The 23,857-nt window shown below is 41.4% G+C and overlaps 3 protein-coding genes across 3 annotated transcripts; all 3 read right to left on the bottom strand.

The window, feature by feature from the left end:
- Nucleotides 1–7,550: 7,550 nt before the first annotated feature.
- On the bottom strand, nucleotides 7,551–8,829 carry LOC114858740 (trace amine-associated receptor 13c-like). The gene is made up of 2 exons (XM_029156255.1): nucleotides 8,657–8,829; nucleotides 7,551–8,367 (listed from the first exon to the last, which is right to left on the bottom strand). Exons 1-2 carry the CDS (start codon nucleotides 8,827–8,829, stop codon nucleotides 7,551–7,553), a joined length of 990 nt encoding a protein of 329 aa, XP_029012088.1.
- A 3,879-nt stretch (nucleotides 8,830–12,708) lies between these two features.
- LOC129604335 (trace amine-associated receptor 9-like) lies at nucleotides 12,709–13,893 on the bottom strand. Its single transcript, XM_055510277.1, has 2 exons — nucleotides 13,721–13,893; nucleotides 12,709–13,519 (listed from the first exon to the last, which is right to left on the bottom strand). Exons 1-2 carry the CDS (start codon nucleotides 13,891–13,893, stop codon nucleotides 12,709–12,711), a joined length of 984 nt encoding a protein of 327 aa, XP_055366252.1.
- A 4,156-nt stretch (nucleotides 13,894–18,049) lies between these two features.
- On the bottom strand, nucleotides 18,050–19,354 carry LOC129604360 (trace amine-associated receptor 7a-like). Its single transcript, XM_055510393.1, has one exon. It carries the CDS (start codon nucleotides 19,157–19,159, stop codon nucleotides 18,299–18,301), a length of 861 nt encoding a protein of 286 aa, XP_055366368.1. The 5' UTR covers nucleotides 19,160–19,354; the 3' UTR covers nucleotides 18,050–18,298.
- Nucleotides 19,355–23,857: the final 4,503 nt, after the last annotated feature.

The raw sequence follows: 23,857 nt of genomic DNA, 5'->3' as shown, positions 1-23,857 counted from the left end.
GTTATTGATCATCAAAGTTGACTGTATTACAGTATGACATAGTACTTTCAAGTACTGCTAAATCCTAAACTATACTGTAAAAATACACAAATCTTTGTGTGGTGATAGCACATCACTAGTAGAATAAGGAGAAAGTGGTCTAAGCCTGGAACTATGCACCAAAGTCAAGTTATTAATCATGAAAGTTGACTGTATTACAGTATGACATGGTAGTTTTGAATACTAATAAATCCTAAACTATACAGTAAAAATACACGAATCTTTGTGTGATGATAGTACACATCTAGCAGAAATAGGAGAAAGTGGTCTGGGCCTGGAACTATGCACCAAAGTCTAGTTATTAACGATTAAAGTTGACTATACGGCCCATACAGTTACAGTATGACTTGGTAGTTTTGAACACTAATAAATCCTAAACTATACAGTAAAAATACACGAATCTTTGTGTGATGGTAGTACACATCTAGCAGAAATAGGAGAAAGTGGTCTGGGCCTGGAACTATGCACCAAAGTCAAGTTATTGATCATTAAAGTTGACTATACAGCCTATACAGTTACAGTATGAACTGGTAGTTTTGAATACTAATAAATCCAAAACTAAAAACACCAAAGTCAAGTTATTAATGATCAAAGTTGACTGTATTACAGTATGACATAGTACTTTCAAGTACTGCTAAATCCTAAACTATACAGTAAAAATACATGAATTTTGGTGGGGTGATAGTACACATTTAGTAGAACAAGAGGAAAGTGGTCTGAGCCTGGAACTATGCACCAAAGTCAAGTTATTAATGATTAAAGTTGACTGTATTACAGTATGACATGGTAGTTTTGAATACTAATAAATCCAAAACTATACAGTAAAAATATACAGATCTTTGTGGGGTGATAGTACACTTCTAGTAGAACAAGGAGAAAGTGGTCTGGCCCTGGAACTATGCACCAAAGTCAAGTTATTGATCATTAAAGTTGACTATACAGCCTATACAGTTACAGTATGAACTGGTAGTTTTGAATACTAATAAATCCAAAACTATACAGTAAAAATACACGAATCTTTGTGTGGTGATAGTACATCTCTAGTAGATCAGGGGAATGTGGTCTGAGCCTGGAACTATGCACCAAAGTCAAGTTATTGATCATCAAAGTTGACTGTATTACAGTATGACATAGTACTTTCAAGTACTGCTAAATCCTAAACTATACAGTAAAAATACATGATTTTTTGTGTGGTGATAGCACATCACTAGTAGAATAAGGAGAAAGTGGTCTAAGCCTGGAACTATGCACCAAAGTCAAGTTATTGATCATTAAAGTTGACTATACGGCCTATACAGTTACAGTATGAACTGGTAGTTTTGAATACTAATAAATCCAAAACTATACAGTAAAAATATACAGATCTTTGTGGGGTAATAGTACACCTCTAGTAGAACAAGAGGAAAGTGGTCTGGGCCTGGAACTATGCACCAAAGTCAAGTTATTAATGATCAAAGTTGACTGTATTACAGTATGACATGGTAGTTTTGAATACTAATAAATCCAAAACTATACAGTAAAAATATACAGATCTTTGTGTGGTGATAGTACACCTCTAGTAGAACAAGGGGAAAGTGGTCTGGGCCTGGAACTATGCACCAAAGTTAAGTTATTAATTATAAAAATTTCACAGTATGACATGGTAGTTTTAAATACTAATAAATGCTTAATTTTACAGTAAAAGTATACAGATCTTTATTAGGCGACAGTTTTTCTATATATGCAATATTTTGTTTCGTATTTTTCAATATTTTGAACAGACCAGACGTGTCGCTATGAAAAGAGGAAGTCGCGACGAGCGTGTTTTGTGCTCTGCTGTAAAGCGTGTAATACGGGCGCAAGACGTTTCTGAAGCGCGGCTGGCTGAACGACGGATGAACGAACGACGGCTCACTTGACCGCAGTCCAGGTTCAGACAGGATCAAAAACAAGGTGAGCTATACGGGAACGCTGGAAAGTGGTGTGTACACGCAACAATCTGGCGTCTGACTGGTGTGTGAGCTGGTGTCGAAATACTGGTGGTGATTACATGATTGCTGACAGGTGTGCGTGATGAACCGGGGATAGCATGAGAAACAGGTGTGACATAGAAGGGAGGAAGTCCTTCAAAGTAAAACAGGAACAGCCCTGGATAGCCAGATGAAGATATACACCCGAGAAGTTGAAACCAGGAGAATAAACAGGATGTTCTCCACTGAGCCATCCAAGGTGTATTCAAAGTGGCAGGGTAATAACATAAAAGCAGACCCACCAAGGCTGGAAACTGAAGAATACTGGAAACATCTGAGGGATAGATGGGTCTTCTGATTTTTTTTTTATTGTCAAGAAAGTTGTTTTCCAAAACTAACTACTAAAAACTAAGTACATTAACGCTGTTTCCCCCACTGGAATAGTTGAGGAATAAAGGTCCCCTAAAATTTAGAGCTGACTGTGTCTGGTCTGTTTTTCCACACTTGGCCACATAGATGTCAGATATAAAAGCAACACTTATGCTTATGAAGGTGTCAGCATTAAAACTATCATTCAGATGGCTGCTGGATATAAAACAAGACCAAACATTGGACATTGAATTATTGTAGTGGAGGAGTAAAAACACATATCAGAGAACAATCTGTGTCTGAGAGACAAAAAAAAACAGAGAAGGGGAGGCACATTTTAGTCCTCTTCATTCAGCGTAGTCAACCATTTTCCACTTCACAAAAACTAAAGTTCTCCGCTGTTTGCCACAGACTGTGTTTAGAGTATCACAATAAGCATCTTTATGCATTTTACATGTACATAATCAGAGTTTACAGTTTCAACTAAATACAATATAATTTTCCAATCAGTCTACTTTACACAGGTTTCTCTGGACATAGGCTGCAGTATCTGTAAAGTAAGAATGAGTTTAATAGATTTTCTAAACCAGGGGTACAGAAAAGTATAAATCACAGGGTTCAGACAAGAGTTTGATAAAAGTAGAAAAACCAAAAAGTCATTGGTTGAAGTACCGATTATGAGGTTGTATCCAGAAAGAGACACACAATAAGGAGGACAGTAACACATGAGGAACACAACAACCGTCACACCAAGAGTCTTTGCTGCCTTAATCTCTGATTTCCTCACAGTCACAGTCAGTGAACGCTGCAGTTTAACAGATGCAACATGGGAGCGCATGGAACGAGCCTGAGACACAGCCACCACAAACACCCTCACATACAGGATGATGATGGCTGAGATGGGGACGATGAAGCTTAAAACAAGGTCAGCTGCTCCATTTACAATAATCACACATTCACCATAGCAGGAGTTAGACCTGCCTGGTTGCTTCAGGTTATCATACAAAATCATGAAACTGTATAGAACACTATAAACCCAACACAACAGGACACAAAGTTTAATTGTTTTCTTTGAAAATTTGATGGAGTAGCTCAGAGGGTCACAGACGGCCACATAGCGGTCGACTGAGATCAACATCATGTTTACCACAGAGGCAGAAATAGTAATATATGGTATAAAAAAACACACAGTGCACACCAAGTCTCCTAGAAACCAGCATGGTTCTAGTAAAAGGATCTGAAACGGCATCACAATGAGACCAACAAGGAAATCAGAGACAGCCAGAGAGAGGAGGAGGAGGTTGGTGGAAGTGTGGAGCTGCCTGGAGGGAGAGAACAGCATCACTGATCATTAGAAACATTGAATTAATACTTTGCAAGCTAATCAGTGAAATTGTTTAACAGTCAGGTTTTCCAATGTGACTCACTACAACAACATGTTAAAATCAAAACATTAGTCTCTGCCTGAAGTGGGAGATGGAGACGATGACCAGCAGGTTGAGAATCGCAGTGAGCAAAGAGATGCAGGACAGTAGAACATAAATGAGCATTGCCTCAGAGTGAGAACGAGCATGTTTCCTGCAGGAGGCGTTGAGGAGATGTGGAAAGCAGAGTTCAGGCTCCTCCAGTGTCTCCATCACCAGAGAAGAGAAGCTGCTGAGGACTCACAGCTTCCTGAGCAGACTTCCGTTTGTGTAACTCATTTATCTGTGACTTCTCTCCCATCCTCCCTTTTACTCCATCACCTCTAACCTTTCAACCTCCTTCCGTTTTCTTTTAGCTGGTATAGTTTAGCTTCAATTGGGCTGTTAAGACAGTGAGACTGTTTTTTTTAACATTTTAGGCCCCACCTCTCTCAAATCTGGTTGGAGGTGAGGTGTGAATGGCTCACCTTTTCTGAAAATAATATTTTATCATTAGTGTTTAAAGCAGATGTATATACTGCAACACAGGTGGTGAGCACAAAGGTCAGAGTGTATAAGTCTGACTGGTGCTTGAGTCTGAGCAGGTAGCAAGCACTGGGTTTGTCCATAAATACAATAATCATAAACAATTACAAAACCAACAAAGAACCATCAACATCCATCTATCCATACCACGTAATCCCATCGGGGGCAATGGAGCCTATCCCAGCTGGCTATGGGCGAAAGGCAGGGTATCCAGCCCATCGCAGGGCAACACACATTTACACACGTGAGTGTGTGTGTGAATGGTTGTTTGTCAATCAACCTAATGCATGATTTTGGACTGTGGGAGGAAGCCGGAGAACCCACGCGAACACAAGGAGAACATAAAATGACTGCAAATCATGAGGAACACAACATTAAGCCTGGAGTTCAGGCCGCCAGAGTGTCACAACACAAAATATCCTTAATGATTACAGTACAGACGCATGACAAAGCTTGATCGTTGACAGGCTCATTTGAGTTTTTCATTTCAATCTCATTCTCACATCCATTTATAAAGGATTCAGTCTGGTTTCATTCAAATTATAAAAACATAAAATAAAATAAAAAACACAGACCCAGACTAACTCCTATTGGGATTATAAGGCTTTACATCAGTAAATGGTTTCTCTAATGTTGCTCTGCCTGTTAACAGCTCCGATGAAGCTTCTGTAATTGCATCATGTGTTGATGTTTTGTTGTTTTAACACGTCTGATTGCATGGATTCACTGGTGATGATGTTGTTCGCTAATGCACACTCTTGTGAGCAATGGTCTTGACCTGAATTACACAGAGGAGCAGTGTGTGTAACCCTCAGTGGCATAGAGGTACAGATACATTACGTCCCCAGAAAATGAATAGGGAATATGTTTAGATCAAGATTCACTGCTACAATTCTACAGTATGCTTTCAGTCAGAAATGCCAATAAAATTAAAAACAAAAACATGTACAGCAGATAGAGCTTCCTATCATCTTATATACAGTTTAATTATCATATATTATGTAATTCTTGCTCTACCAGCTAATTATTGCTTTGGATAATACAGCACAACATTGTACAACTGCTGGATAATACCGTATTTTAGGTAAATAAAACTAAATTTTGGATAATTGCAATAGGCAAATTAAGCAAATGTAGTAAGTGATTTAATTACGTTATATAATGGCGTTATATATGAAGAACCTTACAAAAGTAAAGATTACACATAAAAGAAGACACAAGATGTTATGGTCTTCATCTAGGCATCCACCCCCTAAAAAATCACTGAAGTAAAACACTCAAACAGTTTCTCTCTACAGGACACGGGCCTCACTGGAATTGGCCTTTAGTATCTCAAGAGTAAGAATAATTTTAGCACATCTTTTAAACCAGGGGTAAAACAAGGCATAGATGACAGGGTTCCGACAAGAGTTGGAGAATAGTAGAGAAAAAAAATTAAATTATCACTTGAAGAGCCGATTGTGAGATCGAAGCCAGACAGACACAGTCAATAAAGAGGACAATAGCACATGAAAAACGCAACAACAACCACACCCAGAGTCCTGGCTGCTTTCAGCTCTGACCTCTGAACAGTCGCAGTCTCTGAACGCCTCAGCTTCACAGTTTTGGTGTGGCAGCGATTGGAACGAGCCTGAGACACAGCCACCACAAACACCCTCACATACAGGATGATGATGGCTGAGATGGGGATGATGAAGCTTAGAATCATGTCAACAGCTCCGTTTATGCTAATCACACATTCTCCATAACATGAGCTGAACCTGCCTGGCTGATTCAGGTTTTCAAATAAAATCATAAAGCTGTAGAAAACACAGTAAACCCAACTCAGCAGGACACAGAGCCTAACTCTTATTTGATTGATTCTCATGGGGTGATGCAGAGGGTCACAGATGGCCAGAACGGTCGACTGAGATCAGCATCATGTTTGCGATTGAGGCATTGACAGTGATATAAGGTAAAATATAATAAAGAACACACACCAGATCACCCAGGAGCCAACAGGGCTCTGTTAGGAGGGTCTGAAATGGCATCACAAGGAGACCAACGAGAAAATCAGACGCAGCCAGAGAGAGAAGGAGGAGGTTGGTGGGAGTCTGGAGCTGCCTGGAGGGAGAGAACAGCATCGCTGTGAATATGGCAAACACTGTCAATGTTAAGACATAAATCTGTGCCTGAAGTGGGAGATGGAGATGATGACCAGCAGATTCAGAACAACAGTGAGCAGTGAAACAATGGACAGCATCGTGTAAATGAGCATCGCTGCGAAGTAAGGACGTGTGAACTTTTTGCAGGAGGTGTTGAGAAGCTGTGGAAAGCAAAGATCAGGGCCCTCCAGTGTCTTCATCCTCTGGTCTGTTAACGCTGTGTGTCTTAAAGCCATCTCCTATTCCTCCTCCTCTTTTAACTCCAAGCTTTTCGCTCGCCTTCCTCCCTCATACAATAGTTCATTGTACAATCATCACTCACAGATGTAGCAAGTGACTTTGTTTTGGTTGCTACAGATGTGGTAAAACATCATCTTAATGCTCACAACTCATTGTAAATCATAAAGAGAGAGCCAAATTCCTAACAACAAGTTCTCTCCCAGAAAATCTCCTATGGTCAGGTCACAGAAATGACCACACACAGGTGGGACTAACATACTAGCCCAAGGTCAAAGGGCAGCGTCATCACACAGTGACACTATTGTAAATAGACCTTTATTTGTCTGAGGGGTCCACAGTCCAGTCTGTAACCATGATAAGACAATACACAGAGATAATTACAGGTTGGGTAAAGGTAAAGGCAGAGTAGTAAACATTCCAGGTCAATAAGAGATCCAGTTCAGGAATAGTTGCAGGGAGTCAAAACAACTGGAGTGACGTTGTTTCACAGTTTTGAGAGGAACAGTGGTTGTGGAGCTGCTTCATGGCACAGTGATTTGGTGAAAATGATGAATGTGGTCAGAGGTAAAGTGAAAGAGCACGATCCTTCTCCTCAATCATCCTTTACATTAGGTATATGAACTGAATAATACAGTCTAGGTCTAGATGGGAGTTTTTTTTACATGTTCATTCAAAACAGCTGAAATATACACATTGATAGGTGAAATAAAGACTTTTATGTCATTTTTTAATTAAACATTTTGATCTGTCTATATAGTTACAAAGAATTTTAGGGTGTGTAACATTTTGAAGTAAATGTAAATATTATTCATACTTATGAAAACATCCTTTTTTTCAGACAAAGAAAGCTCTTTCCTGACTCAGCTATAGAGTACATTGGCCTCGCAGGAGCGAGGCTGCAGTATCTTCAGTGTAACAATAAACTTAGTCGATTTTCGAAACCAGGGGTAGAGGAAGGCGTAAATCACAGGGTTGAGACAGGATGTTATTAAGACCAGAAAATCTGTGAATGCGTTAATTGATGAGCCCATAATGATGCCGTAGCCAGTGAGAGACACACAATAATATGGACAGTAGCACATGAGGAACACAGCAACAACTACACCCAGAGTCCTGGCTGCTTTCAGCTCTGAACTCTGAACAGTCACAGTCAGTGAACGCTGCAGTTTAACAGCTACAACGTGGGAGCGCATGGAACGAGCCTGAGACACAGCCACCACAAACACCCTCACATACAGAACGATGATGGCTGAGATAGGTATAATAAAGCTAATCACTAGATCAACAGCTCCCAACATGTTAATCACACATTCACCATAGCAGGAATTAAACCTGCCTGGTTGTTTTATATTATCATATAAAATCATAAAGGCATAAAAAACAGAGGAAACCCAACATAGAACAACAAAACTCTGAACTCTCCTCTGAGTGACTTTGGTGGAGTAATGCAGAGGATCACAAATGGCCACATAACGGTCCACTGATATCAGGACCATGTTTCCTACAGAGGCACAGACAGTGATAAAGGCAAAGATGTAATAGAGAACACACACTGAGTCACTGAGGAGCCAGCAGGGTTCTGTTAAGAGGATCTGAAACGGCATCACAATGAGGCCCACGAGGAAATCAGACACAGCCAGAGAGAGGAGAAGGAGGTTGGTGGGAGTGTGGAGCTGCCTAGAGGGAGAGAACAGCATTACTGTGAACATTATAAACACCAAAAGCATCATCACCTGTAATAAAAACTAGAAAAATATTACATTAATAACTTTTGCAGAGAGAACCTTCAAGCAACAGCTACTACACAATAATATAAAACTCATTTCAGCGATTTACAAAACAACAATATTGTCAAAGATAAAACATGACAAGCAAAATTCAACATGCAGCAATTTAAAACTGAGGTAAATTATCTCAGTAAAGCGTAGTGTAAAAATATCGTCAAAGCTAAGACATGATTCTGTGCCTGAAGTGGGAGATGGAGACGATGACCAGCAGGTTGAGAACCACTGTGAGCAAAGAGACGCAGGACATCAGGATGTAAATGATCAGAGCCTCAGAGCGAGGACGCGTGAGCTTCTTACAGGAGGAGTTGAGGAGCTGTGGAAAACAGAGTTCAATTTCCTCTAGTGTTTCCATCAGAAAAGAGGAGGAGGAGGAGCTGAACACTGCTTCCTGATCCAAGTTGTGAAAAACAGCTGATTTATCTCTGTCCTAGACCCCCCCCCCCAGGCTCCTGACACCACCCTCAGATGGTTTTGTTTCAAAAAGTGAATGATTTAGGGTTTCATTTTTTCATTGCTAACATTTAAGATAAATTCATCGGTCAAAAACACTACTAGTTTAAATGCTGTCCATCAGTGATAAAAGTGCTGTTCATAAACTACATAAAATCATCATTTGAACAGGGTCTGATGGCTGCTGAATGTGAAACACAGAAAGAACCAACACCAGAGAGAATTTGTCATTTTATTATTGTAGAGGTGGAGAAAAAAGCACAGATTAGAGAACAATTTGTGTTTGAGAGACAGGAAAACACAAAAATTATCACATTTTGCTTCTTTTTATTTAGCAAATACATTTATTGTACATTACACAAAAATCCGAACATATACATTATGTTCCCCTTCACAAAAAACTGTAAGTTTTTACACAGTTTAACACAATCTGTGTCCAGAGCATTACAATAAAAGTCATTAAGTATTTTACATAGTGAGAAGTTTGGTGTTTAAAACTTTCAGCTAAATAATTTACAGAATCCATCAGTTTAAGTTACACAGACCTCACTGGACCTAGGCTGCAGTATTTGTAAAGTAAGTATGAATTTAACAGATTTTCTAAACCAGGGGTAAAGAAAAGCATAAATCACAGGGTTCAGACAAGAGTTAGATGAAACTAAGAAGCTCAGGAAATTATTGGTTGAAGTACCGATTGTGATGTTGTATCCAGAGAGAGACACACAGTAAGGAGGACAGTAACACATGAGGAACACAACAACCGTCACACCAAGAGTCTTTGCTGCCTTAATCTCTGATTTCCTCACAGTCACAGTCAGTGAACGCTGCAGTTTAACAGCTGCAACGTGGGAGCGCATGGAACGAGCCTGAGACACAGCCACAACAAACACCCTCACATACAGGATGATGATGGCTGAGATGGGGAGGATGAAGCTTATCACTAGGTCAACAGCTCCATTTACGGTAATCACACATTCACCATGACAGGAGTTAAACCTGCCTGGCTGATTCAGGTTATCATATAACATCATGAAGGCATAAAAAACACAGAAAACCCATGACAGGAGGAGACAGAGTTGAACTCTCCTCTGATTAACCTTGGTGGTATAACGAAGAGGGTCACAGATGGCCACGTAACGATCCACTGATATCAGAACCATGTTTACCACTGAGGCAAATATTGTGATGAAGGTAAATATATTATAGAACACACACAATGAGTTACCGAGGAGCCAACAGGGCTCTGTTGTGAGGATCTGAAACGGCATCACAACGAGACCAACCAGAAAATCAGACACAGAAAGGAGGAGGAGGTTGGTGGGAGTGTGGAGCTGCCTGCAGGGAGAGAACAGCATCACTATATATATTAATAACAGCAGAAGCTTCATCACCTGTACTGAAAAATAGTAAAATGCCCCAAATTCTAGTTTTATGTGCTTTCAAGCAAAAGTCAACACACAGCAATTTAAAACTGAGGTCAATTATATCAGTGAAGCGTAGTGTAAAAATATTGTCAAAGCTAAAACATGATTCTGTGCCTGAAGTGGGAGATGGAGACGATGACCAGCAGGTTGAGAACCACTGTGAGCAGAGAGACGCAGGACATCAGGGTGTAAATGATCAGAGCCTCAGAGCGAGGACGCGTGAGCTTCTTACAGGAGGAGTTGAGGAGCTGTGGAAAACAGAGTTCAGCTTCCTCCAGTGTCTCCATCAGAGAAGAGAAGGAGAAGAGAAGTGGAACAGGCAGTTTCCTGCAAAACAATGTGACAAACAACTGATTTATCTCTGTCCTAGTTTCTCCTCCCCCTCATGCGAGGCTGGAGGTAAAACAGTCTCGTGTCCACCCTCCACCCTCATACATGTTAGGTCTTAGCAGTTGGCACGAGGCCATTCTAACTGTCACGGGAGTTCACACGTTATAATAATTTTGTTATAATAATTGCTGTGTACGTCCCACTCTCCACTAACGCTGACACAGCTTTTGAGACCCTGCTCTCAGTCACCAGCAGGCTGCAAACAGCACCCACAGGCCCTCTTTCTGATCTCTGGTGACGTCAATCAGAATCAGAATCAGAATAGCTTTATTTCCAGGTCCTGTAGAGAGCACTTAAAGGGCTAGGAATTTGCCTTGGTGTTGGCAGGTGGTGCATCACAACATACATACAAACATGACATAACAAACATTACATAGTAGTGCACATGAGGGATAGATTAAAGAAAATACAGATATATACAGACTATGTACAGTCAGATGAAATGAGTGTGCATGTGGTCTGAGGTGGTGTGACCTGTGAAGTGGCAGTGACTGTCCTTGGGTTAAGGGGGTTAAGCTGGAGAGAGTTGGGGCACAGTTCAATAGACTGACTGTAGTGGGGAAGAAGCTGTTCTTGTGGCGTGAGGTCCTGGTCTAGATGGACCAGGCCCAAGGGCGGGGCTGAAAGTGTTCATCTCCTGGATGGGAGGAGTCGGCTACAATCATGGCTGCTCGTCTCCGGGTCCTGGCGATGTGCAGCTCCTGGAGAGATGGGAGGTGGCAGCACGATCACCTTCTCAGCAGAGTGTTTGACACGCTGCAGCTTGGCCTTGTCTCTGGCTGTGGCTGCAGCAAACCAAACTGTGATGGAGGATGTGAGGATAGATTCAATGACGGCAGTGTTAAAGTTCACCAACATCTTCACAGGGGGGTGGAACTTCTTCAGCTGCCAGAGCTGATGTTCTGTTCTGACTTGAGGTCCTGGCTGATGATGGTGCCCAGGAAGCGAAGGTACTCCACAGAGGTCACTGGGGTGTCACAGAGGATGACAGGGGGGAGGGGAGCTGGGTCCTTCCTGAAGTCTGCTGTCATCTCCACTGTTTTCAGAGCACTGAGCTCCAGGTTGTTAGCGCTGCACCATGACACCAGACTGACTATCTCACTCCTATAGGCTGACTCATCTCCATCAGAGATGAAGCTGATGAGGGAGTTTGACAAACTGGTGTCCAGAAGTGCAGCTGTTTGTGCACAGTAAGAATAACAGGGACACAGTCTTGATCTGGTGTTGATGGTCTGGGATTCAGACACAATCTTCCCCAGCCTCACATACTGCTCTCTGTGGTTGAGGAAGTCTAGATCCACCTGCAGGTGGAGTCAGGCACATTCAGCTGGGAGAGTTTGTCATGGAGCAGCAATGGAAATATTCTGTTGAAGGCAGAGCTGAAGTGTACAAACAATATGCTGGCATAGGATCCTGGAGAGTCCAGATGCTGGAGGATGAAGTGGAGCGCATCTAAACAATAATCTGGACTGGACTCACCCATTGCATCAGTGGCTACTATATATATAGGAAAGTTGCTATTGTATGTGCAATATTTATATATTTTTATACTTATACAATATGCAAAATTCCCGCCCATTACTCCATTATCACTCTACCCACCCTTGTATTGTTGTAGTGTGCCAACACAACCTGACTTTTAAATATTGCTGCTATATTTTTACTTTGTGTGCACGCTGTGTGCCGAACCCTGCTTGTGTGACCAGCCACAAGTCTGCTAATTAAAATCTCTGAACAGATCCTTGTCTCTGAGCTGTGCATTTGGGTCCAAAATCTTGCAATTCCATGACAATACTAGTCATTTTCATTCACCACATGCAAAACTGGAATTTATACACACAGTTTAACAGGGTGTGCGCTTAAAGCATCACAATAAACATTATTAAGCATTTTACATAGTATGAAGTTTATTCAAAATCAGAATCACCTTTAAAATAATTAATTAATTAAAAATAGTTTAACTACATTTACTTTAAACAGGTGTCTCTGGAATTAGGCTGCAGTATCTGTAAAGTAACTATAAGTTTAACAGATTTTCTAAACCAGAGGTAGAGAAAAGCATAAATCACAGGGTTCAGACAAGAGTTTGATAAAACTAGAAAAACCAAGAAATCATTGGCTGAGGCACCAATTGTAAGGTTGTACCCAGAGAGAGTCACACAGTAAGGTGGAATATAACACACAAGAAACACAGCAACAACCACACCCAGAGTCCTGGCTGCTTTCAGCTCTGACCTCTGAACAGTCACAGTCAGTGAACGGTGCAGTTTAACAGCTGCAACGTGGGAGCGCATGGAACGAGCCTGAGACACAGCCACCACAAACACCCTCATATACAGAATGATGATGGCTGAGATGGGGATGATGAAGCTTAGAATCAGGTCGACAGCTCCATTTACGCTTATTATACATTCACCATAACAGGTGTTGAACCTGCCTGGTTGCTTCAGGTTATCAAATAAAATCACGAAAGCATAAAAAACAGAGAAAACCCACAACAGGAGGACACAGAGTTGAACTCTCCTCTGAGTGATTTTTGTGGAGTAACACAGAGGGTCACAGATGGCCACATAACGGTCGACTGATATCAGAACCATGTTTACCACTGAGGCAAATGTAGTGGTAAAGGCAAGTAAATTATAGAATACACACAATAAGTCACCCAGGAGCCAACACGGTTCTGTTGCGAGGATCTGAAACGGCATCACAACAAGACCAATGAGGAAATCAGACACAGCCAGAGAGAGGAGGAGGAGGTTGGTGGGAGTGTGGAGCTGCCTGGAGGGAGAGAACAGCTTCACTGTGAACATTATTAACACAAGAATCATCAACACCACAAATGACAAGTAGTAAAACCCTACAAATTTTGGTTCTGCACATTTTCAAACAAAAGGCAACAACAAGCTAAATCTCTGAGAAGAATTATCTTAGTCAAGGTTTGTGTAAAAATATTGTAGAAGCTAAGACATGATTCTGTGCCTGAAGTGGGAGATGGAGACGATGACCAGCAGGTTAAGACTCGCAGTAAGCAGAGAGACGCAGGACATCAAGATGTAAATGATCAGAGCCTCAGAGTGAGGACGTGTGGGCTTTTTACAGGAGGAGTTGAGGAGCTGTGGAAAACAGAGTGCAATTTCCTCCAGTGTCTCCATCAGAGAAGAGAACGAGGAAGAGATGACACTGCTTCCTGATCCAAGATGTGAAAGACACCTGATTTTTCTCTGTTAGTTTCTCCTTACAGTACTGTATGTGAGGCTGGAGGTGGAACAGTCTCGTCTCCACCCTCATACGTTGCATCAGTTTTCTTTTTACTTTTTGGTCTTAATCAGATGATTTTGTTCCAAAGAGTCAACAACTGAAGGTTTCATTTTCCCACCACTAATATTTTAGATAGATTAATCAGTCAAATAAAAATCATTCTTAATAAACATTTAAGATTCAATTCAATTCAATTTTTATTTATATAGCGCCAAATCATCACAAAGTTATCTCAAGACACTTTACAGCGTAAGGTTTAAGATCTTACACAACTAAAGCCAATAAATCCCACATACAGCAAGCCTTTAATTGTAATTAATTACAGTTTGACAGTGACAGTGGACAGGAAAAAGTCTCTCTCTAACGAGGAAAAAACCTCCAGGAGAACCAAGCTAAATGTGGGCGGCCATCTGCCTCAACGATTTGGGGGTGAGGGGATAGAGAGAGAGGAGAGCATAGCAACAACAACAAGCAACAACAGAGCACAGGCAGCATGGGTGGACCAGGGACTGGACACTGGCAGGATGGTTGGATCCCCAGCTGCCCGACATACCCACATACCTTTGAGTCCATTGATACCTGTTGGGGTGTGGTGAGTGAGCTCTGACTGCTAACTCCAGATGTGGAACAATGTTCAAAAACAACCAAGGGAATGATGGCTTGCTTATAGATGGTGAGTTTATTCGGCCCAAAAAGTACAGGTTATCCAGAAACCCACAGGTGCAACAAAAGAAAAAGGAATGATAAGGACAACCATTAAAGGTGAAAAATCAAACCCAGAACCTTGTGTCGAGGCTTGTGTTTCTGCAATGCGCTTACCGAGGCTCGCTTTATTTAGAGGCAGGGCTGAAATGATGACGCGCAAACTCTCGCGGCCCGGCTGTTCCACGTGACTAATTCACGAAGCGGTTCGGATTTTGCCGCAGGCTCCAAAACTGGGAGAGACAGAAATATGTCTATCCCCATTTATGTAAGTTAGCAGTGGCAAAACCTTGTGAGCAGCTGTACTGTATTCCAAAGCAATAATGTAAAAAAAAAGATATCATCTAAGACCTGCTACAGTGGAGAAACTGACGATAATATGATGATGATATGTCTCCTACTGTAAACCATAGTCACTGGCCATACCCCAATGTTACAAAAGCACAATCATTGTCCATCCCCTCACCTCATTGCAAATAATCATTTCAATTTTCATCATTTCTAAATAATCATTTTCCATAAAGCCAGTGTGTGTGTGTGTATATTTGTATATGCAGTAAAATATACAACATACATGTATGCATACTTATTTATTTTGCTGACAGTTTAATTTACAGTCTTTCTGCAAAATGCTACATGCTTCAAATTAATGCCAACTGATATTGTTGCGTTAAGTAGATGTCCTACTGTACTAGAGCAAATAAAGCGTCAAGAAGCATTGCACTGGAGAGAACCTATTGGATGGAAGGCTTCAATGCTTCATAAAGCTTCATCTGCCTATCACTACCAAAAACCACTCAAAAAGAAATGTCTCTTCTCTCATCCACAATCTGTCTCTCATTAACCAACCGACCAACCGACCGACCGACCGACCGACCAACCAACTCACTCTCTGTCCAAACTATTGTCCCCCACAAAGAAATTTGGCCACTTTTCTTAACGGGCCTGGCCCCACCCCCTTCAATTGGGAGGAACCATTGTCCAGAACGTTTTGGAACACTATACACATGAAACCCCAACATTCACCTTTTAAAAGGTATACATTAGTAACACATTTTCCACAATAATCCCCAGGTACATTAACACAAGAATACAACACAAATAATGAATGGGACCAAATAATAATAACAAACCATAGTGGTTTCGCAGGACCCATGTGAAATGCGAGCTGCGCCCGCTGTCAGGTTTCAACGGCATGACGCCAAAGACGAATACTCCCGACACGTAAGTAAAACCACAACCAACAAACGCAACAAAGTGTAAAGTGTATGTGAATTAAAGATGGCAAGATCGAAGCCTCATGAATCACTGAGCAACTAGGACACATTTGGCTGAAATCGACACTATTTGACACAGTCAGAACAACGACATCTGCTGGTTGTGTACGAGAGCTGCATCAGAGCAGAATTACCATCAAACCCTCGCTGATATGTGGTTGTTCAGGATCACAGTCCATGTTTTATTGTCAAATAAAAGTTATTTAATCAAAGGTGTGTAATTGTGTTTCTCTGTGGATAATCACATTCAAACTACCTCTCCAGCTTTGGAGAAGAGCCGTTTGCACGGCTCTGATGTCTGACTAATAAAGATATGATATTGGAATTGCGACTTGTCAAAATGGTTTGCACGTTCTTCCAGTGTTTGCGTGGGTTCTCTTCGGGTTCTCCTGCTTCCTCCCACAGTCTGAAGACGTGCATTAGGTTAATTAACTTCTCTCCACCACAGGGTGTACCCTGCCTCTCGCCCATAGCCAGCTGGGTTTGGCTCCAGCATCCCTGCGACCCCACATATGGGATTCAGCGGCTTGGAAAATGGATGGATGGACTTGGGGGCGGCACGGTGGTGCGGTGGGTAGTGGGTCACCGTCGCCTCTCAGCAAGAAGGTTCTGGGTGCCTTTCTGTGTGGAGTTTGCACGTTCTCCCCGTGTTTGCGTGGGTTCTCCAGCTTCCTCCCACAGTCCACAGTGCATTAGGTTGATTGGACTCTCTCCATTGCCCGTAGGTGTGAGTGTGTGTGAATGGTTGTGTGTCTCTGTGTTGCCCTGCGATGGACTGGCGACCCGTCCAGGGTGTACCCTCCCAGCTGGGTTAGGCCCCAGCACCCCCGTGACCCCGCATTAGGGAATAAGCGGCTTGGAAAATGGATTGATGGACTTGTCAAAATGTAGTTTTAGTCTTTAATTACATTTTGAACTTGTCATGAATAAATTACAAATATCTGTAATGTGAAACTTGTCTATCTTATAGATCATATATCATCTTATACATCATCTCCGGTCTGCTTGCCACGTTTATAAAGCTCTGACATATTGAAACCAGTCCGTTTAAACTGCAGATAAGCCGCCCGGCAGTCACGTGACGTATCGGTACCTCTCGCGCTCATCGGTCACGTGATTAAGAACGCGCTTGAGATTCAGCTTGACGACACTTTCGCTTCCAAAGTTCGATGCTGAGTCGAGTGGAAGGGCCCGAGTTGGACATATCCACTGTGAATAGTCCAGGGTGTAACAACGGGAGGTGGTGGGATAATAGTGGAATGTCCAAATGCCAGCACGTTCGCGTGTGCACCTGCTCTCGGTGGCTAATCAGCTGATCCTGATCCTGGTTGTGTGCGTGTGTGTGCTGTATGCGTGAGTATAGTCCGGAGCCGCTGCTCTGGCTATGGCAAGCCAAGGGTTGACAAACCGCTGGTTTGTCACGGGGAGAAGGTGAATATATTAGTCACATGAAAATACCTATTACCTGCTGCCCATCAGTGATAAAAGCAACACTGACATATGTGCTGTGCATAAAGCATATGCTGTAAATTCATCATGTAAGCATGAGGTGTCTTGTTCTGCTGGCTGTTGCATGTAAAACATAGACAGGGCGTGGTGAAGGACAGAAAATCACAGATCTGAGAATAATTTCTGTCTGACAGAAAGAAAAACACAGGAGAGAAAGAGAATCACATCATACTAGTCATTTTCATTCATCACATGCACCTAATATACCGTCACAGAAAAGTATGAGTTTATATACACATTTCTTACAGATACACTTTTAAATATTTTAACTATGTAGAATTATTTATACATGTAGTGTACTTTATACAGACCTCTCTGGACTTAGGCTCTATATTATCTGTGAAGTAAGTATAAGTTTAACAGATTTTCTAAACCAGTGGTAAAGAAAAGCATAAATCACAGGGTTCAGAAGTCATTGGCTGAGGCACCAATTGTTGATGCCTGAGATGGGGATGATGAAGCCTAGAATCAGGTCAACAGCTCCATTTACATTAATCAAACATTCACCATAACAGGAGTTGAACCTGCCTGGTTGCTTCAGGTTATCATATAAAATCACAAAGGCATATAAAAACAGAGGAAACCCATGACAAGAGGACAGATCAGAGAATCCAGGTCTGAGAGAAAAAAAAAACACAGAAGAAGTCATATTTCAGTCTTCTTTAATCAGAACATACTGTACAACCACTTTCCTCAGTTTAACACAGACTGTGTTTAGAGCATCACAATAAACACCGTTAAGCATTTTAATTTGTCAGTTACAATTATAAAACATTTTAACTAAGTACAATTATTTAAACATTCTCTCAGTTTAAGTTACACAAGTCTCCCTGGACCTGGGCTGCAGTATCTTTAAAGTAAGTATAAGTTTAACAGATTTTATAAACCAGGGGTAGAGAAAAGAATAAATCACAGGGTTCAGACAAGAGTTTGATAAAACTAAAAATCCCAGGAAATCACTGGTTGAAGTACCAGTTGTGAGATTGTATCCAGAGAGAGACAAACAGTAAGGAGGACAGTAACACATGAGGAACACAACAACTGTCACACCAAGAGTCTTTGCTGCCTTAATTTCTGATTTCCTGACAGTCACAGTCAGTGAACGCTGCAGTTTAACAGCTGCAACGTGGGAGCGCATGGAACGAGCCTGAGACACAGCCACAACAAACACCCTCACATACAGGATGATGATGGCTGAGATGGGGACGATGAAGCTTATCACTAGGTCAACAGCTCCATTTATGTTAATCACACATTCACCATAACAGGAGTTAAACCTGCCTGGTTGTTTCAGGTTATCATATAACATCATGAAGGCATAAAAAACAGAAGAAACCCATGACAAGAGGACACAGAGTTGAACTTTCCTCTGAGTGAATTTGGTGGCGTAATGCAGAGGTTCACAAATGGCCACATAACGGTCCACTGATATCAGAACCATGTTTACCACTGAGGGAAATGTAGTGATGAAGACAAATAAATTATAGAATACACACAATAAGTCACCCAGGAGCCAACAGGGTTCTGTTGCGAGGATCTGAAACGGCATCACAACAAGACCAATGAGGAAATCAGAGACAGCCAGAGAGAGGAGGAGGAGGTTGGTGGGAGTGTGGAGCTGCCTGGAGGGAGAGAACAGCATCACTGTGAACATTATTAACACAAGAATCATCAACACCACAAATGACAAGTAGTAAAACCTTACAAATTTTGGTTCTATGCACTGTCAAACAAAAGTCAACACACCATGATAAAACTCTGAAGAGAATTATCACAGTGAAAGTTCGTGTAAAGATATTGTCGAAGCTAAGACATGAATCTGTGCCTGAAGTGGGAGATGGAGACGATGACCAGCAGGTTGAGAAGCACAGTGAGCAGAGAGACGCAGGACATCAGGGTGTAAATGATCAGAGCCTCAGAGTGAGGACGCGTGAACCTCTTACAGGAGGCGTTGAGGAGCTGTGGAAAACAGAGTTCAGCTTCCTCCAGTTTCTCCATTAGAAAAGAGGAGAAGCTAAACACGCAGCTTCCTGAGAAATGATGTGACAAACAGCTGATTTGTCTCTGTCAGGGTTCCTCCTCCTCCTCATGTGAGGCTGGAGGTGGAACAGTCTTGTATCCGCCCTCATACTTTGCATCAGTTTTCTTTTTCACTGTTGATCTTGATCACATGCCTTTGTTCCAAGGAGAAAAAAAATATTTAGGAGGAAAGAAAAACACAGGAGAGAAAAAGAATCATATCATACTAGTTGTTTTCATTCATCATATGCACCTAATTTCCCGTCACAGAAAAGTATGAGTTTATATACACATTTCAACAGAGTGTGTTTAGAGCATCACAGTAAACATCATCAAGCATTTTACATAGTCTCAAGTTTGGTCAGAATCATAATCGCCCTTTTTTTAAATTTTAACTATGTTGAGTTATTTATATATTTAGTCTACTTTATACAGGTCTTTCTGGACTTAGGCTGCATTATCTGTTAAGTAAGTATAAGTTTAACAGATTTTCTAAACCAGGGGTAAAGAAAAGCATAAATCACAAGGTTCAGACAAGAGTTTGATAAAACTAGAAAAACAAGGAAGTCGTTGGCTGAGGCAACAATTGTGAGTTTGTACCCAGAGAGATTCACACAGAAAGGGGGAATATAACACACAAGAAATACAGCACCAACCACACCCAGAGTCCTGGCTGCTTTCAGCTCTGACCTCTGAACAGTCACAGTCAGTGAACGCTGCAGTTTACAGTAACAGCTGCAACGTGGGAGCGCATGAAACGAGCCTGAGACACAGCCACCACAAACACCCTCACATACAGGATGGTGATGGCTGAGATGGGAATGATGAAGCCTAACACAATATCTACAGCTCCATTTATATTAATCACACATTGTCCATAGCAGAAGTTAAATCTGCCTGGTTGATTCAAGTTATCATATAAAATCACAAAGGCATAAAAAACAGATAAAACCCATGAAAAGAGGGCAGATCAAAGAACAATAAGGGTCCTGAGAGAGTCATATTTTAGTCTTTTTTAATCAGAATATACTGTACAACCATTTTCCCCAGTTTAACACAGACTGTGTTTAGAGCATCACAATAAACGCCGTTAAGCATTTTAATTTGTCAGTTACAATTATAAAACATTTTAACTAAGTAGAATTATTTAAACATCCTATAAGTTTAAGTTACACAAGTCTCCCTGGACCTGGGCTGCAGTATCTTTAAAGTAACTATAAGTTTAACAGAATTTATGAACCAGGGGTAGAGAAAAGTATAAATCACAGGGTTTAGACAAGAGTTTGATAAAACTAAAAAACCCAGGAAATCACTGGTTGAAGTACCGATTGTGAGGTTGTATCCAGAGAGAGACAAACAGTAAGGAGGACAGTAACACATGAGGAACACAACAACTGTCACACCAAGAGTCTTTGCTGCTTTGATCTCTGATTTCCTGACAGTCACAGTCAGTGAACGCTGCAGTTTAACAGCTGCAACGTGGGAGCGCATGAAACGAGCCTGAGACACAGCCACCACAAACACCCTCACGTACAGGATGATGATGGCTGAGATAGGGATGATGAAGCTTATCACAAGGTCAACAGCTCCATTTATGTTAATCACACATTCACCATAACAGGAGTTAAACCTGCCTGGTTGCTTTAGGTTGTCATATAACATCATGAAGGCATAAAAAACAGAAGAAACCCATGACAAGAGGACACAGAGTTGAACTTTCCTCTGAGTGAATTTGGTGGCGTAATGCAGAGGTTCACAAATGGCCACATAACGGTCCACTGATATCAGAACCATGTTTACCACTGAGGGAAATGTAGTGATGAAGGCAAATAAATTATAGAATACACACAATAAGTCACCCAGGAGCCAACAGGGTTCTGTTGCGAGGATCTGAAACGGCATCACAACAAGACCAATGAGGAAATCAGACACAGCCAGAGAGAGGAGGAGGAGGTTGGTGGGAGTGTGGAGTTGCCTGGAGGGAGAGAACAGCATCACTGTGAACATTATTAACACAAGAATCATCAACACCACAAATGACAAGTAGTAAAACCCTACAAATTTTGGTTCTATGCACTGTCAAACAAAAGTCAACGCACACCAAGATAAAACTCTGAAGAGAATCATCACAGTGAAAGTTCGTGTAAAGATATTGTCGAAGCTAAGACATGAATCTGTGCCTGAAGTGGGAGATGGAGACGATGACCAGCAGGTTGAGAAGCACAGTGAGCAGAGAGACGCAGGACATCAGGATGTAAATGATCAGAGCCTCAGAGTGAGGACGCGTGAACCTCTTACAGGAGGCGTTGAGGAGCTGTGGAAAACAGAGTTCAGCTTCCTCCAGTTTCTCCATTAGAAAAGTGGAGAAGCTAAACACGCAGCTTCCTGAGAAATGATGTGACTAACAGCTGATTTGTCTCTGTCAGGGTTCCTCCTCCTCCTCATGTGAGGCTGAAGGTGGAACAGTCTTGTATCCGCCCTCATACTTTGCATCAGTTTTCTTTTTCCCTGTTGATCTTAATCACATGCCTTTGTTCCAAGGAGAAAAAAAAGTTTAGTGTTTCCACCACTAATATTTAGGAGAAATGAATCAGTCAAATGAGAATCACTTTTACTAGTTTACCTGCTCTCCATCAGTCATCTTTCTTTTTTCCTTTTGGTCTCAATGAGATGCTTTTGTTAAAAAAAGTAAACAATTTAAGATTTTATTTTTCTACCACTAACATTTAAAATAATTCAATCAGTCAAATGAAAAAAAAAAATTGGTAGCATAACCATTGCCTATCAGCAATTAAAGCAACACATATGTGCTGCATTGTAAATATATAAAATCATCATGTGAGAATGGAGACCCTGGTTCTGATGTTCTGCTGGGTGTAAAACACATACTGTATAGGACTAAATACAGAGAAAGACGTTTTATTATTCAAGGGGAGAAGAGAAAAGCACAGATCAGAGAACAGTCTGTGTCTGAGAGACACAAAAGAGTCATATTTTAGTCTTCTTTAATCAGAACATACTGTTTACCATTTACCATACCATTTACCACAGACTGTGTAGAGCGTCACAATAAACACCATTAAGCATTTTAATTTGTCAGTTACAATTATAAAACATTTTTAACTAAGTAGAATTATTTAAACATCCTATCAGTTTAAGTTACACAAGTCTCCCTGGACCTGGGTTGCAGTATCTTTAAAGTAACTATAAGTTTAACAGATTTTATAAACCAGGGATAGAGAAAAGTATAAATCACAGGGTTCAGACAAGAGTTTGATAAAACTAAAAATCCCAGGAAATCATTGGCTGAAGTACCGATTGTGAGGTTGTATCCAGAGAGAGACAAACAGTAAGGAGGACAGTAACACATGAGAACCACAACAACTGTCACACCAAGAGTCTTTGCTGCCTTAATTTCTGATTTCCTGACAGTCACAGTCAGTGAACGCTGCAGTTTAACAGCTACAACGTGGGAGCGCATGGAACGAGCCTGAGACACAGCCACAACAAACACCCTCACATACAGGATGATGATGGCTGAGATGGGGACGATGAAGCTTATCACTAGGTCAACAGCTCCATTTATGTTAATCACACATTCACCATAACAGGAGTTAAACCTCCCTGGTTGTTTCAAGTTATCATATAACATCATGAAGGCATAAAAAACAGAAGAAACCCATGACAAGAGGACACAGAGTTGAACTTTCCTCTGTTTGACCTTGGTGGCGTAATGCAGAGGTTCACAAATTGCCACGTAACGATCCACTGATATCAGAACCATGTTTCCTACAGATGAGCAAACAGTAATAAAGGCAAAGAAATTATACAAAACACACAACGAGTCACTGAGAAGCCAGCAGGGTTCTGCTAAGAGGATCTGAAACGGCATCACAATGAGGCCCACGAGGAAATCAGACACAGCCAGAGAGAGGAGGAGGAGGAGGTTGGTGGAAGTGTGGAGCTGCCTGAAGGGAGAGAACAGCATCACTGCAAATTTTATTAACACCAAAAGCATCATCACCAGTAATAAAAACTAGAAAAATACAGTAGGTATAGTATTACAATAATAAATTTTGATGTGCAAACCTTCAAGCAAAAGCTACCACACAATGAAAACTAATTTCAGTGATGTGATTGACAATATAACAATAGCTAAGACATGATTCTGTGCCTGAAGTGGGAGATGGAGACGATGACCAGCAGGTTGAGAACCACAGTGAGCAGAGAGACGCACGACATCAGGATGTAAATGACCAGAGCCTCGGAGCGAGGACGCGTGAGTTTCTTACAGGAGGAGTTGAGGAGCTGTGGAAAACAGAGTGCAGTTTCCTCCAGTGTCTCCATCAGA

Source organism: Betta splendens, chromosome 7 (genome assembly GCF_900634795.4).
Source record: "Betta splendens chromosome 7, fBetSpl5.4, whole genome shotgun sequence".
NCBI lineage: Eukaryota > Metazoa > Chordata > Actinopteri > Anabantiformes > Osphronemidae > Betta > Betta splendens.
Note: the sequence above shows the minus strand (reverse complement) of the source record. Positions and strands in the feature narration are given on the sequence as shown.

Coding starts and splice junctions, on each gene's coding strand:
- LOC114858740 (XM_029156255.1), bottom strand. CDS start 8,829: ATGGAAACACTAGAGGAAATTGAACTCTGTTTTCCACAGCTCCTCAAC. Junction 8,368..8,656: donor GTCTCCATCTCCCACTTCAG/GCACAGAATCAT, acceptor CTCTCCCTCTAG/GCAGCTCCACACTCCCACCA.
- LOC129604360 (XM_055510393.1), bottom strand. CDS start 19,159: ATGATTCTTGTGTTAATAATGTTCACAGTGATGCTGTTCTCTCCCTCC.
- LOC129604335 (XM_055510277.1), bottom strand. CDS start 13,893: ATGGAGACACTGGAGGAAATTGCACTCTGTTTTCCACAGCTCCTCAAC. Junction 13,520..13,720: donor GTCTCCATCTCCCACTTCAG/GCACAGAATCAT, acceptor CTCTCCCTCCAG/GCAGCTCCACACTCCCACCA.